The 19,179-nt window shown below is 48.0% G+C and overlaps 1 protein-coding gene across 1 annotated transcript in view; it reads left to right on the plus strand.

Annotated features, from left to right (window-relative positions):
* LOC147124733 (cilia- and flagella-associated protein 95-like) overlaps nucleotides 1-15,701 on the plus strand; it is a 50,539-nt gene extending 34,838 nt beyond the window's left edge. The window contains exons 4-6 of the mRNA XM_085992335.1: nucleotides 6,059-6,127; nucleotides 12,299-12,359; nucleotides 15,406-15,701. Of these exons, the coding sequence (XP_085848461.1) occupies nucleotides 6,059-6,127; nucleotides 12,299-12,359; nucleotides 15,406-15,588 (313 nt within the window). The 3' untranslated portion in view covers nucleotides 15,589-15,701. The remainder of the gene's footprint in view (nucleotides 1-6,058; nucleotides 6,128-12,298; nucleotides 12,360-15,405) is intronic.
* The last annotated feature ends 3,478 nt before the right edge of the window (nucleotides 15,702-19,179 follow it).

The raw sequence follows: 19,179 nt of genomic DNA on the forward strand, positions 1-19,179 counted from the left end.
ATCGTTATTCTGCTGGCAGAAGATTATTATTTAAAAAAGAGGAATGAACAAGAATACCCTTTGATTTATGCGTTGGCACATCAGTTTATTACATACTAGCTGAAGTGCCCGGCGGTGCCGAGGCTTTTTCGAGGGCATGTTGTTGTTGGAAGAGAGAGAGAGAGAGCGACTGCAGGGGGGGAGGGAGGGTGGGGGGGGAGGGAGGGCAGGGGGGGGAAGGGAGGGCGGGTGGGGAAAGGAAGGGGGGAGGGAAGGGAGGGGGGAGGAAGGAAGGGGGGAGGGCGGGGGCAAGGGGAGGGGGAGGGAGGAGGAGGGGGGAGGGGAGGGGGAGGGAGGGGAGGGGAGGGGGGAAGATGGGGTTGTGGGGGGGAGGGGAAGGGGGTGGGGGAGGGAGGGGAAGGGGGAGGGGGAGGAGGGGTGGAAGGGGGTGAACGGGAGGGGGAAGGGGGGGTGGGGAAGGGGGGTGGAAGGGGTGTGTGGGGGGGAGGGGGCTGTGGGGGGGTGGGAGGTGTGGGGGGGAGGGGGTGGGGGGTGGGAGGGGGAAGTGGGTGTGGGAGGGGGGTGGGGGCTGTGGGGGGAAGGGCGTGTGGGGGCTGTGGGGGGGGAAGGGGGTGTGGGGGGGGAAGGGGGTGTGGGGGGTGGTGGGGGGGAAGGGGGTGTGGGGAGGGGAAGGGGGGGTGTGGGGGTGTGGGGTGGGGGGGGAAGGGGGTGTGGGGAGGGGAAGGGGGGGTGTGGGGGGGAGGGGAAGGGGGTGGGGGAGGGGAAGGGTGGGTGTGGGGGGGAGGGGAAGGGGGTGGGGGAGGGGAAGGGTGGGTGTGGGGGGGAGGGGAAGGGGGTGGGGAGGGGAAGGAAGGTGTGGGGGGGAGGGGAAGGGGGTGGGGGAGGTGAAGGGGGTGTGGGGGGGAGGGGAAGGGGGGAGGGGAAGAGGGGCGTGTGGGGGGGAGGGAAAGGGGGGAGGGGAAGGGGGTGGGGGAGGGAGGGGAAGGGGGGAGGGAGGGGAAGGGGGTGGGGAGGGGTGGAAGGGGGTGAACGGGAGGGGGAAGGGGGGTGGGGAAGGGGGGTGGAAGGGGGGGTGTGGGGGGGAAGAGGGTGTGGGAGGGAGGTGGAGGCTGGGGGGAAGTGGGTGTGGGGGGGAGGGGGGTGTGGAGGAGGGGGGTGGGGGCTGGGGGGAAGTGGGTGTGGGAGGGGGGAAGGGGGTGTGGGGGGGAGGGTGGTGGGGGGGAAGGGGGTGTGGGGAGGGGAAGGGGGGTTGGGGGGAAGGGGAAGGGGGTGGGGAGGGGGAGGAGGGGTGGAAGGGGGTGAACGGGAGGGGGAAGGGGGGGTGGGGAAGGGGGGTGGAAGGGGGGGTGGGGGGGAGGGGGGTGGGGAGGGTGGGGGGGCTGTGGGGAAGTGGGTGTGGGAGGTGGGTGGGGGCTGTGGGGGGAAGGGGGTGTGGGGAGGGGAGGGGGGGTTGGGGGGGGAAGAGGGTGTGACGGGGGGGTGGAAAGGGAGGGGGGAGATAAACTTAAAGTACAGGAAGCTTTGTGCTATCCGGCACCCGCTCTTCAGAGTTAATGTTGAGAGATACGGAGATTCTTATCTCTGTATTTAACAACAAACACTGTTGCTTAGCAACAGCTTCTAAACACTCAGGTGTGGCCCTGAAGCCCTCTAGCTAAAGCTGTTGCTATAGCGACAGACCTTGCACAGCTACACAGTCGATTGTCTGTCACAGACACAGATTTGGAGCACAGAAGCCCCACCCACTCTATGTTCCTGTACTAAGATGGCCGCACATGCACTCTGTTACACACTGAATCAAAATGGCGTCGCACTGAAACTGTTTGCCTTCCTTGACAAACATGGCTGCCGTTAACCGGGGGCTGTCTGCAGAAGAAATTTCCTCAGCTGCAAACACAGGATCTTCAGATTATTATTTGGGGCTTGCAACCTACCCCAGTTGCTTATGAAGCCTCCCCACCTACTGACCCCGGGAATGGAGCTGAGGCAGCACACCCTCTCTGCCCTCTGCCAGTGTTTGTCTCTGTCTAGGCCGGGAGCCTGGGTCTAGAGTTGCACTGCTGGCAGTTGGAGAAGCCTAGTCCCCGGGCCTGGAAAAACGGTGAAAGGTAGGAGAATTATAGAGGTTAGACAAAAGATTTACAAATTAATTAACTTTTTTAAAAAACAATTTGTGTTTTAAAAGCAACTTTTTTTTTGCTGGAAATGTATATTTGAAAAGAAAGACACAGAAAGCAGGAAAAAGAATGGAAGCAAGATGGCGGCGACTCACCTCGGTTCAGAACGATAAGGCCCGCCCACACACGCACCGATTGGCCCGGCAGCACACGCCAGCAACCCGGCGTACGATTGGTCGAGCTCGAGGTCACTCTGTCGCTAATGAGCGGATAATGAGATGCTAATGAGCGGAACGTAAAGGTTTTTCGGATACCGCGGGCGCGATTTTAGCCCGGCCGAAACGTAAATACGCTTAAAACCGTTTTGGAAAGGTAAACTTTCTTTCGATGTAACGCACACGTAGGTACGCCCTGTAACTTTCGAGCGCATAGCCGGACAAGCACACGTGCAGACAGACAGACAGAATGCCAGACAGACAGAAGGACAGACAGAAGGACAGACAGACAGATCGACCGATTTATATATATAGAAGATTAAGCTCGGTACGTGGGGTGTGCATTTCAGCTAAAACTTTTATAATCTCTTAACTCTGCTGCCTGTATCATAACTCGCACCAAGTCCCGCTCACCCATTACCCCTGCCCTTGCTGACCTGCATTGGCTCCCGGTCCAGCAACACCTCATTTAAAATTCTTATCCTTCTGTTCAAATCTTTCCATGGCCTCGCCCCTCCTTATCTCTGTAACCTCCTGCAGCCCTACAACCTTCCGAGTTCTCTGCGCCCCTCCAACTCTGGCCTCTTGTGCATCCACCAATTTTTCATCGCTCCACCATTGGCAACAGTGCCTTCAGCCACCTACGCCGTGAGCTCTGGAATTCTCTCCCTAAACCTCTCCTCCTTTTAAGAGGCTCCTTATAGCGGTTCAAGAAGGTGGCTCACCACCACCTTCTCGACGGCAATTAGGGATCGGCAATTAGGGATGGGCAATAAATGCTGGCCTTGCCAGCGATGCCCAGATCCCATAAGCAAATTAAAAAAAACCTACCTCTTTGACTGCTTTTGGCCACCTGTCCTAATGTCTCCTTATGTGGCTCAGTGTCAAATTTTGTTTGATAACGCTCCTGTGAAGCACCTTGGGACATTTTTACTACGTTAAAGGCACTATATAAATGCAGTTCATTGTTATGATTGCACAACCTCTGTGACACTACCTGTAGTACCAGTTATGTCTGTAGGTGGTGCTGTGGTAAGAGATTTTGATGCCTGTCACACAAGGCCTGAAGTGATTGTATTGGAGGGTTTTTAAATCTTAATCGTATCTCTCATTGGTAAAGCTAAACTTGCAAAAGTGAAACCGTTTTAGTGCAGTGCTCTCTGCCTCCAGTCAGAGGCCACAGGGGTGCACTTGAAAGCCCTTTCCCTTCCATTAGTAGAACCTTCTGTATTCCAACTTAAAAGTTGAGCGTAGCTGAGACATCTCACCTCCGGCACATTTAAAAATGATCCACAAGGTAAAATCGCTCCTTTGTAACGTTTGTCACCCTGTAAATCAAAAGTTATCTGTAACTCTCTTAGCAACAAATGCACCCAGTGCTGTTCCTGCTGTAGCTGCATTGCATGGCAGTGTGATCACCTATCCAACAACAATAACTTGCATTTATGTAATGCCTTTAATGTAGTAAAACGTCCCAAGGCGCTTTTTATGAAAAGGGTCCTTACCCTGTTAAGTACCAGCCCTAACTTTCTGCAGCGAGTTTAATGGGTAATTAATGCGTAAATGCAGGAATTTCATGAAACTCATGGGGAGGTTGAGGGCGAGGCTAAAGGCAGAGCAGTGAAAATCGGCCAGCAACTCGTGGTGATTCGCAACTCACTGGATAGTTCTCCCTCACCACAAGTTGCTGGGTTATTTACACATTAATAATGGCGAGCACCATTGAACTCATCATGATTTTGGCAGCAAATTCTGGCCCAATATTTGGCTCAGGTAGTTATATTGTTATACCTCTGGGTTGTGGATATCGTATAATTAGATACTGGGCAATACATCGGAACAGGAGGAGGCCATTCAGTCCCTCGAGCCTGTTGTGCCATTCAATGAGATCATGGCTGCTCTGTATCTTATCCCCATCTACCCTCCTTCGTTCCGTAACCTTTAATACCCTTCAGTCCCGCTCCTGAACATGGGGCAGCGTTTCTGCTTTGGGTGCAAATTGTGCTGTTTTTCCGAAGTAAAGTTATGGTTTAAGTTTCTGCTCAAACTCCTTTTCAAAATCACACACGTAAAATCTTCCCTGAACCAGCGCAATCGGGCAGTGTAATCGAATGTAAGCGCTTATTTTTTTCCCCCTTCCATTAAAAAGTATTCCTTGATGTATTTAAGAACCTGGTGCAGTTTGATTAATACAGCTGAAAATGGGTTTATCAGAGAATATAAGAATTTTTAATCAGAGTGTCCAGTCCACCAACTGGGAGTAACCCGGTTTAAAACCGCTGAAAGTGACTTAAAAAAAACTATACCGAACCATTTATTAGTTTCATTGGTGTACTCTAGTCACTTTCTTAGTAAATTAAATAATTTTTAATATTTAAAAGCTTTCAAAACGTGCCTACTAGTGCCTGTGCGTCAAAAACAACCAGCTCCATTTGAAGAGCCTCCTCGAATGGGCGCAATTAGCAGAAACCCGCCAACCTCATTCATTCGATCTGGGGGCGTGGCCAGTTTTGTGGGTGGGGCCGGCTTCGCGGATGTTTTTTAAACCAACGCAAAAGATCGCAGAAAACTCAATTTACACTGGACGTGATTTGCACTTAAAATTTCTCATTATTTTATGCTGTTTTGGCCAATTTTGGACGGATTGCGCTGATAAAACCATTGCAAGCTGGCGGAAACTGCTCCTGGGAATGACTCCACTGTAATTTGGAGGGACGAGCAACATTTCCTGGATTTACAGGCTGAAATTGCGTTCAGGATCCCCTTTTCAGCTGGTTGTGATACTTTTGCTGTGATTATTGCTGTGGTTATTTGATTGAGTGCTTTGATTTTTCTGCCAGCATAAAACTGCTGGTGGAAATGTTTGTGTCATTGCGGTGGATAATTTGGCAGCAAATGCCGGAAGAGTTTTTAATAAAAAAACACGTTAAAAAGTCCACCCTAAGCATCCTATTTGGAAGACTCACTTCCAACTCACCCGCAACCCCCAAAAAAAAAATCTGTTGATGGCTATAAATATTTTATAAGACTGAGTAATTGTATGAATGTGGAGATACTTCTATGTACAAAAACAACTTGCATTTATATAGCGCCTTTAACGTAGTAAAACATCCCAAGATGCTTCACAGCAGCGATTATCAAACAAAATTTGACACCGAGCCACATAAGGAGATATTAGGACAGGCAATCAAAAGCTTGGTCAAAGAGGTAGGTTTAAAGGAGGAGAGAGAGATAGAGAGGTGGAGAGGTTTATGGAGGGAATTCCAGTGCTTGGGGCCTAGGCCGCTGAAGGCACGGCTGCCAATGATGGGGCAAAGGAAATCGGGGATGCGCAAGAGCCCAGAATTGGAGGAGCGAAGAGATCTCGAAGGGTTGTAGGGCTGGAGGAGGGAGGGGCGAGGCCATGGTGGGATTTGAAGGTGAAAATTGAATAATTGTAATGTAATTGAGTTCTGACATCCACTTTATAACAGAATTGGTTCAGAACAATATCCTGCAGATTTCAGAGCAATCCCACCAATGCTAAGCAGCATGGTTAAAATGCCACCATTTAATTACCAGAGCATCCTCAAGTGACATGGGACTCAGTGAGTGCGCCTTGCAGCATGGTGGCTCTGAAGTGGCTGTGAATATTTGACCAACGGTGGTTGTTGCTGGTGATGGTGTGCGTAATGCATAGCATGATATTTTTGGTTAAACTGTACGAGTTTCCTTTTCAACTTCTAGAACGTCTGGTTGCCCTGAAACAAACCACAGTGCAGCTTTACCAAGGCATCTTTCAGACCACTCAAAAATGTGAGTACTGTACCTGTATTTCACTTCATCAATAAAAAGCACTTGCGCAAGCCAATTGGCAAAGAGGGTGACTGCTGATAACTAACATAAAGGGTAAACTTCCCAATTCCTTGCCCACTGTCAGTGTGTGTGTGAAAAACACTCCCATGATGTTTCAATATATGCTGGTGAGGTACCTCACTGAGGACAAGGAGACTGGAAATGTAAGTTCCACTCTGAGTTAAATCTAGAAAAGAGCAGGCTGAGGGGTGACCTAATAGAGGTCTTTCAAATTATGGCGGGTTTCGCTAGGGTAGATGTAGATAGGATGTTTCCGCTTGTGGGTGAGTCCAAAACTAGTGGTTATAAATATAAGATAGTCACTAATAAATCCAATGAGGAATTTGGGAGTAACTTCTTTACCCAGAGAGTGGTGAGAATGTGGAACTCGCTACCACAAGTAGTAGTTGAGGCGAATAGCCAAGATGCTTTTAAGGGGAAGCTCGATAAGTACATGAGGGAGAAAGGAATAGAAGGATATGTTGATAGGGTGAGGTGATGCAGGGTGGGAGTAGGCTCATGTGGAGCATCGACCATGCTCTAATTGAATGGCGGAACAGACTCGAGAGGCTGAACGGCCTCTTCCTGTTCCTATGATATTTGGAGGTTTAATCCTCTGTGAAAGATAAATTTCAGTTCAAGGAATGCAGTGATGGGGGTCAGTGGGGTGGGGGGCAGGGTGCAGGTGGAGGTGCGGTGGTTCTATAATTGGCTTCAATATCCTGACTTAGGAATGGGAAAATTAGCCAGTGTTCCTACTTTTGACCATTGTCCCGTGACTCCCTCCTAAAATGTTTTTTTTTATTCATTCATGGAATGTGGGTGTCACTGGCAAGGCCAGCATTTATTGTCCATTCCTAATTGCCCTGGAGAAGGTGGTGGTGAGCCGCCTTCTTGAACCATTGCAGTCCGTGTGGTGAAGGTACTCCCACAGTGCTGTTAGGGAGGGAGTTCCAGGATTTTGCCCCAGCGATGATAAAGGAATGGAGATATATTAGGATGGTGTGTGACTTGGAGGTTGTGGTGTTCCCATGCGCCTGATGTTGAGTGAACACATGGACAATATGGCTCGCCAAATGGCATTGAATACCATGTCAACATTCCCTGACTGGGTTTGCATGAATGTCAATGTGCGCAAGGTTAACAGAAAGCTACCAGCACTCATGGAATTGTAATATATTCAAATTACAATTCCTGGAATAGGCGATGAGAAGGCTGGAGGGAAGAAAAATAAGACAAGTTTCAGTAAAATTACAAATGTTCCTGTTTCTGTGGTAAAATTAATCTAAGCCATTACTCATGTAAATTAAAATAAGGAACAGCTGTCTGTGGTTATACTTCTCGAACACATTGATGTTGAAAAAAGGGTTGAACTGACTTATCTAATAGTCCATTTTCTGAGTGTGAGCTGGTGTCTGTGAGCCTCATCTGACAAAAGCACAGTCTCTTTAAATCAGGCCACTGCTGTACATTTCAAGTTCATTTCATAATCAGCCAGCCTAGTGATTTCTGTGCATTGTGGCTGAATTAGAGGCAAGACCATCATTTGACATCCTGGGCCACACTATCAGATGTTCTTCATAGAATCATAGAATGATACAGCAAAGAAGGAGACCATTCAGACCATCTTTGAAAGAACTATCCAATTATTCCCACTACTCTTTCCCCATAGTTCTGCAAATGTTTTCCTCTTCAAGTATTTATCCAATTCCCTTTTGAAAGTTACTTTTGAATCTGCTTCCACCACCTTTTCAGGCAGTGCATTCCAGATCATCATAACTTGCTGCATAAAAGAAATTCTCCTCATCTCCCCTCTGGTTCTTTTGCCAATTACCTTAAATCTGTGCCCTCTCGTTACCAACCCTCCTGCCACTGGAGACAGTTTCTCCTTCGTTACTCTATCAAAACCCGTCATAATTTTGAACACCTTATCAAATCTCCCTTTAACCTTCTCTGCTCTAAGGAGAACAACCCCAGCCTCTCCAAATTGTCCCCACCATTTCATAACTGAAGTACCTCATCCCTGGTACCATTCTAGTAAATTACATAGGGCCTTGGTGAGACCACACCTGAAGTAGTGTGTACAGTTTGGTCTCCTTACGTAAGGATTGGTGGCAGAAGTCGTACCTAGCACAAAGGAAGATGGTTCTGGTGGTTGAAGGTCAATCATCACAGCCCCAGCACATCGCTGCAGGAGTTCCTCGGGGCAGTGCCCTAGGCCCAACCATCCTCAGCTGCTTCATCAATGACCTTCCCTCCAACATAAGGTCAGAAATGGGGATGTTAGCTGATGACTGCACAGTGTTCAGCGCCATTCACAACTCCTCAGATAATGAAGCAGTCTATGCCCACATGCAACAAGACCTGGACGACGTTCAGGCTTGGGCTGATAAGTGGCAGGTAACATTCGTGCCACAGAAGTGCCAGGCAATGACTATCTCCAACAAGCGAGAGTCTAACCACCGCCCCATGACATTCAACAGCATTACCATCGCCGAATCCCCCACCATCAACATCCTGAGGGTCACCATTGACTAGTAACTTAACCGAACCAGCCGTGGCAACAAGAGCAGCTCAGAGGCTAGGAGTGTCTCACCTCCTGACTCCCCAAAGCCTTCCCACCATCTGCAAGGCACAAGTAAGGAGTGTGATGGAATACTCTCCACTTGCCTGGATGAGTGCAGCTCCAACAACACTCAAGAAGCTTGACACTATCCAGGACAAAGCAGTCCGCTTGATTGGCACTCCATCCACCACCTTAAACATTCATTCCCTCCACCACTGGCGTACCATGGCTGCAGTGTGTACCATCTACAAGATGCACTGCAGCAACTCGCCAAGGCTTCTTCGGCCGCACCTCCCCAACCTGCGACCTCTTCCACCTAGAAGGACAAGGGCAGCAGGCGCATGGAAACACCACCACCTCCAAGTTACACTCCAAGTCACACACCATCCTGACTTGGAAATACATTGTCGCTGGGTCAAAATCCTGGAACTCCCTACCTAACAGCACTGTGGGAGTACCTTCACCACACGGACTGCAGCAGTTCAAGAAGGCGGCTCACCACCACCTTCTCAAGGGCAATTAGGGATGGCCAATAAATGCTGCCCTTGCCAGCGATCCCATAAACAAATTAAAAAATAAAAAGGAATGATATACTTGCCTTAGAGGGAGTGTAACGTAGGTTTACTAGACTGATTCCTGGGATGAGGGGATTGTCCTATGAGGAGAGATTGAGTAGACTAGGCCTCTATATTCTCTAGAGTTTAGAAGAATGAACGGTGATCTCATTGAAACATATAAAATTCTTAATGGACTTGACAGGGTAGATGCTGGGAGGCTGTTTCCCCTGGCTGGAGAGTCTAGAACACGGGGTCACAGTCTCAGAATAAGGGGTCGGAGATTTAGGACTGAGATGAGGAGAAATTTCTTCATTCAAAGGGTTGTGAATGTTTGGAATTCACTACCCCAGAGAGCTGTGGATGCTCAGTCGTTGGGCATCTTCAAGGCTGAGATCAATAGATTTTTGGATACTAATGTAATCAAGGGATATGGGGATAGGGCAGGAAAGTGGAGGTGAGGTAGAAGATCAGCCATGATCTTATTGAATGTTGGAGCAGGCTCGAAGGACCTGCTCCTGCTCCTATTTCTTATGTTCTTATGGATCTCCTCTGCACCCTTTCCAAGGCCTTGTTGTTTGTAATGAATACTGTTTTGGTTTGTAGAGTTTTTATTTTATTGGTTTTATTATGTCGGTCAATTTTCTGTCTCGTATGATAAATGTAATGATGGCACAGCAGAGGTCTTATAATGGAGAGGAGCCCACCGACAGGAAAGGAAAGTGTTGCTTTAGAATGCACTCATTATCTGAACATTTGGTCTTAACTAAAAGATTACTACATTAAGATGACTATTGGTTATATACATTAAGGGGTCATTACAAAAACATGTTCTCTTGGTGAGGTGCTCCTTCGACGTTAAGTTACCATATTAACTTTATTCAATAAACTGTACAAGTACTGTACTTTACTGGAAGACATGGTTCAAAGAGCCTGTACTGCATCTCTTAACATGATCTTTTATATCATTTTACTTACTCTCACATCTCGCATGACTTCCTCCAACCAAAAACTCAAGCATAAAACAGAAAATGCTGGAAGAACTCAGCAGGTCAGGCAGCATCTGTGGAGAGAGAGAGGTTGGAAGATCATCGACCTGAAAAGTTAACCCTTTCTCTCTCCACAGATGTGGCCTGACCTGCTGAGAGTTTCCAGCATTTTCTGTTTTTATTTCAGATTCCCAGCATCCGCAGTATTTTTTGTTTCAAGAACTCGGGTAGTTGACTTGATCTCATTCCTCGGCAATTAGGAGGTCCACTGAGTGATTTGCCCAATCATTTGGTAGTTAGATAGAGAGAAAAGATGTCCTCTGGTGGGGGGAGTCCAGAACAAGGGGACATAACCTTAAAATTAGAGCTAGGCCTTTCAGGGGTGATGTCAGGAAGCACTTCTTCACACGAAGGTGAGTGGAGATCTGGAACTCTCTCCCCCCAAAAGCTGGGAGTCCGGTCAATTGAAAATTTCAAAACTGAGATTGGTAGATTTTTGTTAGGCAAGGGTATTAAGGGATATGGAACCAAGGCAGGTAAATGGAGTTAAGATACAGATCAGCCACAATCTAATTAAATGGTGGAACAGGCTCGAGGGGCTGAATGGCCTACTCCTGTTCCTCTGTCCCATTTCTACCTCGCTCTCTGCAGGAATGACCTCTTCTGACTCCTCCCATTGAGTGCACAGCAGAGATTAGGAATGTACCACGTGGGGATTAATTGGTTTGGAGATGTGCATTGGAGCACCCAAGCCATGCAACATAACTTTATCATCTTTCTCAGATAGTTGGGATATTTTATTACAGTAGCTGCAACAGTGGTGACATTCCATCAGTAGAAAATAGATGCTGAATCCATTTTCATTTCCACGTTCCTTTTTTACTCCGTTGGTAAACTGAAAGACAAATCACACATGTAAGGGTTTGGGGGCTTCTTTAAACTGGTTTAAAAGTAATTTTCCTGGTCTTACAGCCTTTGCCTGCACTCAGACCAATTTACAAATAAAACCAATTTTAAAACAGCGGTTACGAATCGCTACCCCACCTTCCAGTTCTGACTGCAGGGCTTATAATTATTGATATTAAAACAGACACGTAGTTTGGATGAGAGAAAAAATCAAGTTTTATTACCTAAATAAACTACAATCAAAAGAATAAACTATACCACACGAACACAGTAATACTATATAACAGGGGGTTGCAGACGGCGAAAACAAGGGATACAATGGCTACAATGTTATTTAAACAATCTTAGCAATTCCCTTAAATCACCATCCCCCAAACTCCTTAACTAGGTTGCTTTTCTGAGGAGTCAGAACACCCTGCTCACCTTTGGTCCAGCGAAGTAAGAGAGCGAGCTAGCTTCTCAGCCGCTATTTTTATACCTGGTGAGGTCCTGCCGTTCTGCCTTGCAAGGGCTGTGTGCAAAATTCCCCACCCAAAAGGGTCCAATACACAAGAGAAAGCTGTGATTGGCTAACTCAGAGTGGTTGGACTGGGTTAATGTATCTTCCGGAGCTTCCTGGGCTGAAACAAAAGGGAGATACAACTGCTCCATTGTCCAGTACTGGGTGATTGAAAACCCATTCAAATCTTAAACGTTTCCCATTCAAGGTGCAAAAGTCTCTTCTGCAGTTTAGATGTATCCACTCGATATACAAACAAATGCTAATAGCATTCAATTGCTTTGTAAACAAAGCATTGTCCTTTGTCTTCGGCCATGTGGTGACAGCCATTTTTATCCCTGGAAATTTAAAAGCACATCGCCCAGGGATTCTTTAATCAAAAAAATGAATCTTCAGAACTGTAAATTATTGCGAATTCTTACACACATACATGTCCTCAGATTTGATTGTGGTAGATTCACAAAGATCAACTGAAATGCGATGTGGAAAATTACATACTTCTACAAATATGGATATCTACATGACATTACAAAATTTCAGAACTTTTTTTGAAGATGCTAATTATCGTATAGCTTTCCTATAAATATGCTAGTTACGTTCTATCTTTATCTCATTCAGGTATCTAGAAACAACTTATACTTATGATTATACTCCTCCTTACCATTATACTCCGAGGGCTGTAAGTTTGAAACTACTTCTTCTAACTTTATGCTCTAAGTAATAGCTTCAAGCAAATTTCCATGCAATGGGTTGCTAAATGTAGGACTTTTGTTTCCATTTGTCACACTGATGGTTTATCTTGGCATCCATTAGGACTACCGTGCTTAATAGCTAGCAGAAACTGGCCCACCACTATGACACAAGTGATAGGCCGCTCTGTAATATTTTCCATTACAGTGCTGCCAAATGGAACTTTGTATGCTTAGAAGCCAAAAAAAGAAACTACTGTACAGTATATATTTTTCTGATTTATATTGGTATGGATATGGTTAATCTTACTGTTTGAGTGTAGCTTTGGGTAGACAGGCCTATTCTTTCATCTACATAAAATTGAAATTGACAGCTCCTCCCAGTTTTGTTGTAATTTTTGTGCTTCATGTAAATGTACAGCCTCCTGGAAGGCATTGACTTATATTATCAACTTTCACAGTGCAATCAATGAAACATTACAATTATGATTGCACAATGAGGAGCTTGGAGGGTGGCAAGCTTGAATTGTCAGCTGTGGCTCAGTTTGTAGCCCTCGCGCCTCTGAATCAGAAGGTTTGTGGGTTCAAGTCCCACTCCAGAGACCTGACCACAAAATCCCAGCTGGCACTCCCACTGCAGTACTGAGGGAGCGCTGCACTGTCGGAGGTGCCGTCTTTCAGATGAGACATTAAGCCGAGGCCCCTGTCTGCCCTCTCAGTGCCATGGGATCCTTTATGTCCACCTATTTCGAAGAAGAGAAGGGGAGCTATCCCCGGTGTCCTGGCCAATATTTATCCATCAACCAACATCACCAAAACAGATTACCTGGTCATTATTATTATCATTATCACATTGCTGGTTGTGGAATCTTGCTGTGCATAAATTGGTTGCTGCATTTCCTATATTACAGCAGTGACTACACTTCAAAAGTACTTAATTGTCTGTAAAGCGCTTTAGGGCGCCCTGAGATCATGAAAGGCACTGTATAAATGTAAATCTATCTATCTATATATTTCTTTCGTTCTTTCTTTTCCCTCTTTCTTTCTTTTCCCTCTCTCTCTCTCGCTCTCATGCCTCTTAATGGCATTGCCAAGATCAGGGACTCGCTGTGTAGGGAATCATAGTGTAAACCCACATCCAGCCAGTATGTTGTGCCACTAATGGTTGAGCTAATTTCCTGATTGTGGTCAAAAATGGTCCATGCTACCATGCACACTTGCACCAGTAGAGTTATCGGTGCAATTTCATTGAGTTATTAATAGTTACTGGCGGAATCAAAGTTCCTCCCACATCTTGTTTCTGCCCTGCAAACCCCTCCCCCACCTTCAATTTCCCTGTTGTCCCGCCCTCGGTTTCTCTTCTTGGCCTCCTGGTTCTCAGGACTTCTCATACAACAGCTGCTGGCGCAAAACCATCAGCAAAAATACTCAACCCATGAGGTAAATGCAGTGTCATTTTGCAGATGTCATGTGATCAGAACGTCACGTGATCGAACCTCCTGCAATGCCTCCAACCAGAGTTAGCTAAGGAACATTGGAACAGGAGGAGGCCATTCAACCCATCGAGCCTGTTCCACCATTCAATCAGATCATGGCTGATCTGCACCTTAACTCCATTTTCCCACCTTGGCTCCATATTCCTTAATACCCTTTGCCTAACAAAATCTTATCAATCTCGGTTTTGACATTTTCAATTGACCCTCAGCCTCAACAGCTTTTTGGGTGAGAGAGTTCCAGATTTCCACTAGCCTTTGTGTGAAGAAGTGCTTCCTGACATCACCCCTGAACGGCCCAGCTCTAATTTTAAGGTTATGCCCCCTTGTTCTGGACTCCCCCCACCAGAGGAAATAGTTTCTCTCTCTCTACCCTATCAAATCCTTTAATCAGCTTAAACACCTCAATTAGATCACCCCTTAATCTTCTATACTCCAGGGAATACAAGCCTAGTCTGTGCAAACTGTCCTCATAATTTAACCCTTTTAGCCCCGGTATCATTCTGGTCAAGCTGTAGAATAGTAAGGGGAATTGTCACGTTATTATAATAGTTGGCATATTTTTACAGGCATGAGGTTTGGACACTATTCGCCAGCTTCCAATTTTTTTTTTCCCTCAGTGAAATCGAAAAGCACGTTGAGGCTTACAAACGTACAAAATTAACGGGCAGGAATTGACCAGCTGGTCCATCAAACCTGCCACACACTTCATGATGGCTGGACCATCATGACTACATTCTTCCCCCCCCACGCCCGCAGCCATGTAATCTCCTGGGTGAGTCAAAAAAAAGAGAAAACCCAGGACCAATAAGGGTAGAAATTACTCTGGAAAATTCCTCTCCGACCCCCTCAAGTGATGGAAACCAGACCAGGAGATCAGATAGAATGATACAGCACAGAAGGAGGCCATTCAGCCCATCCTGCCTGTGCCGGCTCTTTGAAAGAGCTGTCTAATTAGTCCCACTCCCCTGCTCTTTCCCCATAGCCTTGCAAATTTTTCCTTTTCAAGTATTTTTCCAATTCCCCTTAGAAAGTTACTATTGAATCTGCTTCCACCGCCCTTTCAGACAGTGCATTCCAGATCATAACTCGCTGAGTAAAAAAAAATTCTCCTCCTCTCCCCCTGGTTTTTTTTTGCCAATTATCTTAAATCTGTGTCCTCTGGTTACCGACCCTCCTGCCATGGACCAAGGTTCTCTATAAAGACACTTGCCTTCTATATGCTGCGATCTCTGCCCCAGTCAGGAACCGGTCCAGCTCCCTCTTGAAGGCAGAGAGTCAGCACCCAGCACACCAGCTGGTAACACATTCCAGAGGCATTATCAGGTAGACCTACCTGATTCCACGGACCTCACGCACTCCTGGCAATAGGAGCAATTTCCCAAGCCCGCCATTGTGGCATCGCCCCTTGGACTTCGAGTCTACATTATGGACGAGTGTATTTTTTAAAAAACTGAAACGTAGAAAACAGGATTAACAACTTTGACTTTTACTCTCTTCCCCCCCTCCCCCCCCCCATGCCCACCCCCTCACCCATCTGCAGCTTGAGGTTCCTGAGGAGGAGGTAGCAGATTACAGAAAGTGCCACTCGCAGTTTGTGGAAACAGATGATTTCCGTCGCCAAGGCCGGAACACCTGGATGGATGAGAGCGGAATATACGCCAATTCTGAGCTCAGGAAAGTACTCTTCCCGCCATCCAATCCAATAGCCACTCGCCTGAAGTAAACCTGCAGTGTTCCCCAGGAAGAGTAAACATATTTAAAGAGGAGCTTCTTTTTTGCGCGAGAATGTTTCAGTTTATTCACTGCTTTTGTCAATTTTTAAAAAACATTTTGTCATGTTTTGAGTTTGTTTGTTGATCAAATAGTAATGAAGACATAGCATACTGCTTCTGAAATAGTTTTTAAAAAACCAGACCTGCCCTTAAAATTGGTATGATCCACACTTGATGTGATTTCCAACCGCACACAAGCCCCATGCCCCCCACCCCGCCCGCCAATGACTTGGAATTGGACTTGCCTTTATGATTCGGAATGGCGCAAGTCGTTTAATTGGCTAGAAATTTGGCTCCTTTGCGCTTGCCGTTAGCACCTCCGGGGGTTGCTAACGAGGTGCAAAGGGCTTATCGCCGGGGGGGTGGGGGGGGGTGGGTGGGGGGTGGGGAGAGGCGAAAAAAGCACCTCCTGAAAAATTTGGCGGGGTGTTGCTGAGGCGCTACTCGATAGCACCGCGCTCCCTGTCTAGCATCGGGCGGCTGCACGTCCGGGGATGACATCATCGCCATGCACCACGACCCCTTAGCACCCCGTCACGGCCCCTTAGCGCCCCGCGGCAGAAATTCAGCTGCGACCTGCAAGGCTGCTGCGGGCGGTGTCAGCGCCAGCCTCGCGGGTCACGAGCTGGGCAGACCTCCGCTCGCGGGGCGGTAGTTAAAGAGGAGGTGCGACCGCGACCCATGTCGCCACTTTCATTTTTTGGCCGACCTCCAGGTCGGTCCTCCGTGGTGTGCCGTGGCATGGTCCTGGCTGCTATCGGGCTGCAGCAGCTCGGTGCCGGGCTGTGGCCGCGACACCCCGCTGCAGGTGACTGATTAGTCCAATGCGGGACCTACAGCCTCTATCACAGGTGGGGCAGATGGTGGTTGAAGGGGCGTGTGGGTGGGGTGTTTGGGTTGACATGCGCTCCTTGCGCTGCCTGCACTTGGCTTCCACTTGCTCCCGGCGAAGAGACTCGAGGTGTTCGGCGCCTTCCCGGATGCTTCTCCTCCACTTTGTGCGGTCTTGGGCCAGGGATTCCCAGGTGTTGGTGGGGATGTTGCACTTTTTCAAGGAGGCTTTGAGGGTGTCCTTGAAGCGTTTCCTCTGCCCACCTGGGGCTCTCTTGCCATGCCGAAGCTCCGAGTAGAGCGCTTGTTTTGGGAGTCTCGTATCGGGCATGCAGACAATGTGACCCGTCCATCGGAGCTGATTGAGCGTGGTCAGAGCTTCGATGCTGGGGATGTTGGCCTGAGCAAGAACACTGATGTTGGTGCGCCTATCCTGCCAATGGATTTACAGGATCTTGCGGAGGCAGCGTTGGTGGTACCTCTCCAGTGCTTTGAGGTGCCTGCTGTACATGGTCCATGTCTCTGAGGCATACAGCAGGGCAGGTATCACTGCTGCCTTGTAGACCATGAGCTTAGTGCTGGGTTTGAGGTCCTGGTCTTCAAACACTCTCTTCCTCAGGCGACCGAAGGCTGCACTGGCACACTGAAGGCGGTGTTGGACTTCGCCGTCGATGTCTGCCCTTGTTGACAGTAGGCTCCCGAGGTATGGAAAGTGGTCCACGTTGTCCAAGGCCTTGTCGTGGATTTTGATAATCGGGGGGCAGCACTTTGTGGCGGGGGCAGGTTGGTAGAGGACCTTTGTCTTACGGATGTTTAGTGTAAGGCCCATGCTCTCGTACGCTTTGGTGAAGGTGTTTACGATGGTTTGGAGTTCGACCTCCGAGTGAGCACAAATGCAAGCATTGTCTACATACTGTAATTCGATGACAGAGGATGGGACAACCTTGGATCTGGACTGAAGGCGACGGAGGTTGAACAGTTTCCCGTTCTGTAAATTAGCTCCACTCTAGTGGGGAGCTTACTGAGGGTGAGATGGAGCATTGCAGCAAGGAAGATTGAGAAGAGCGTTGGTGCGATAACACAGCCTTGCTTGACCCCGGTTCGTACGTGAATTGGGTCTGTGGTGGAACTGTTGGTCAGGATCACGGCTTGCATGTCGTCATGAAGCAGGCGGAGGATAGTGACAAACTTTTGAGGGCAGCGGAATTTGAGGAGGACACTCCATAATCCCTCATGGTTGACAGTGTCGAAGGCCTTTATGAGATCAAAGAAGGTCATGTACAATGGTTGGTGCTGTTCCCTGCATTTCTCTTGTAATTGACGTGCGGTGAAGATCATGTCCATTGTGCCCCTTAGTGGGCGGAATCCGCATTGTGACTCTGGGAGGAGCTCTTCGGCCACTGGGAGAAAGCGATTGAGGAGGATTCTTGTGATGACTTTCCCTGTGGCAGGGAAACTCCTCTGTAATTATCGCAATCGGACTTGACACCTTTCTTGAAGATGGTCACAATTACGGCGTCTCTGAGATCCCCTGGCATGCTCTCCTCCTTCTAGATAAGAGAAATGAGTTCATGAATTCGCGCCAGTAGTGCTTCTCCGCCATGCTTTAGTGCCTCGGTGGAAGGCTGCTGACTTTCAGTGGGGGACGCTGCAAATAGCATTGCAGGATGACCTCGAGGAGCTGGTGTCTGGGAGTCTCAAATCGAGTGACGGTGTTTCTTCTTCTTCTTCTTCACTCTCCTCTCCATCTTCTTGGTCAACCACTGGCTGGGCAAGCTACATTTCTTGGGTGTGTGAAATGAGGAAGGTACAAGGGTAGAGTTGTGGTGAAGGGAGGGCGGGAGAGTGAGGTGCATGTGAGAAGGAGGATAACGTATGAGGATACCAGCATCTTGTATCCTTTCAGCCCCACTGCTGGCCAAGGGCTCAGCCATGCCCCTGCCAAGAATGGCCAGCACCATCTCCAAGGGGGTGAGATGAAGCTAGGAATGGGAGATGTGCCTCATGTCTGGTACAGATTGTCAGTAGGTGAGTGATTGGCGGGGGGGGGGGCAGTCGTGCAATGAGCAATGTGTTAGGCTTGTGGTGCAGTTGGTTGGAGATGGCTTTTGAAGATGCATTCACTAACCTTGACCACTGGTCTGAGGTCATGAAGCTTCTTTGGGCACTGGAGCCAGGGGGTGGGCAGGCGACACCGATGGCAGTGACGGCCTCTGTGATCTGGTCCCACATCCTTCTTTCTGGAGGGCCTCCTGGCCTCCTATGGGTAGAGGGCCTCTCTTGCAGTGTTGACCCCCTGCACAAAGCTGGAGTGCTGCATGCACGACCCTGGGTCCCCCTTCCTTGACTTGAGCTATTTCTGTTAGTGCTGAAGCACTTTTACCATTTTTTTAGTTGCGGAAAGCAATTCAGCTTTAAGAGCTGAAGACTCCCATTTGGGAATTATTTTCAATGTTTAGTTTTTTTAGAAGGCAGTTGCGCTCTAAGGGTTAAAAAGTGCCTATTTTTAAATGATTATTTTTTTCATTTTAGAAAGCAGTGCCCCTGTAAGGGACCGACACTGCTTTCTGAAATGACACCCTTGCTTTAAGACAACGCTGTTCTTGCTTCAGGAACACGACGGCCATGCTACATTAGGCATCCTGCTGAGAGTAGCACTGGAAAAAGAGGTTTGCACGGTAGGTTTAGCGCTTCGCTAATTTAAATTTGGT

This window comes from Somniosus microcephalus, chromosome 1, assembly GCF_052327205.1.
Source record: "Somniosus microcephalus isolate GS21.2 chromosome 1, FLI_Smic_1.0, whole genome shotgun sequence".
Classification (NCBI taxonomy): Eukaryota; Metazoa; Chordata; class Chondrichthyes; order Squaliformes; family Somniosidae; genus Somniosus; species Somniosus microcephalus.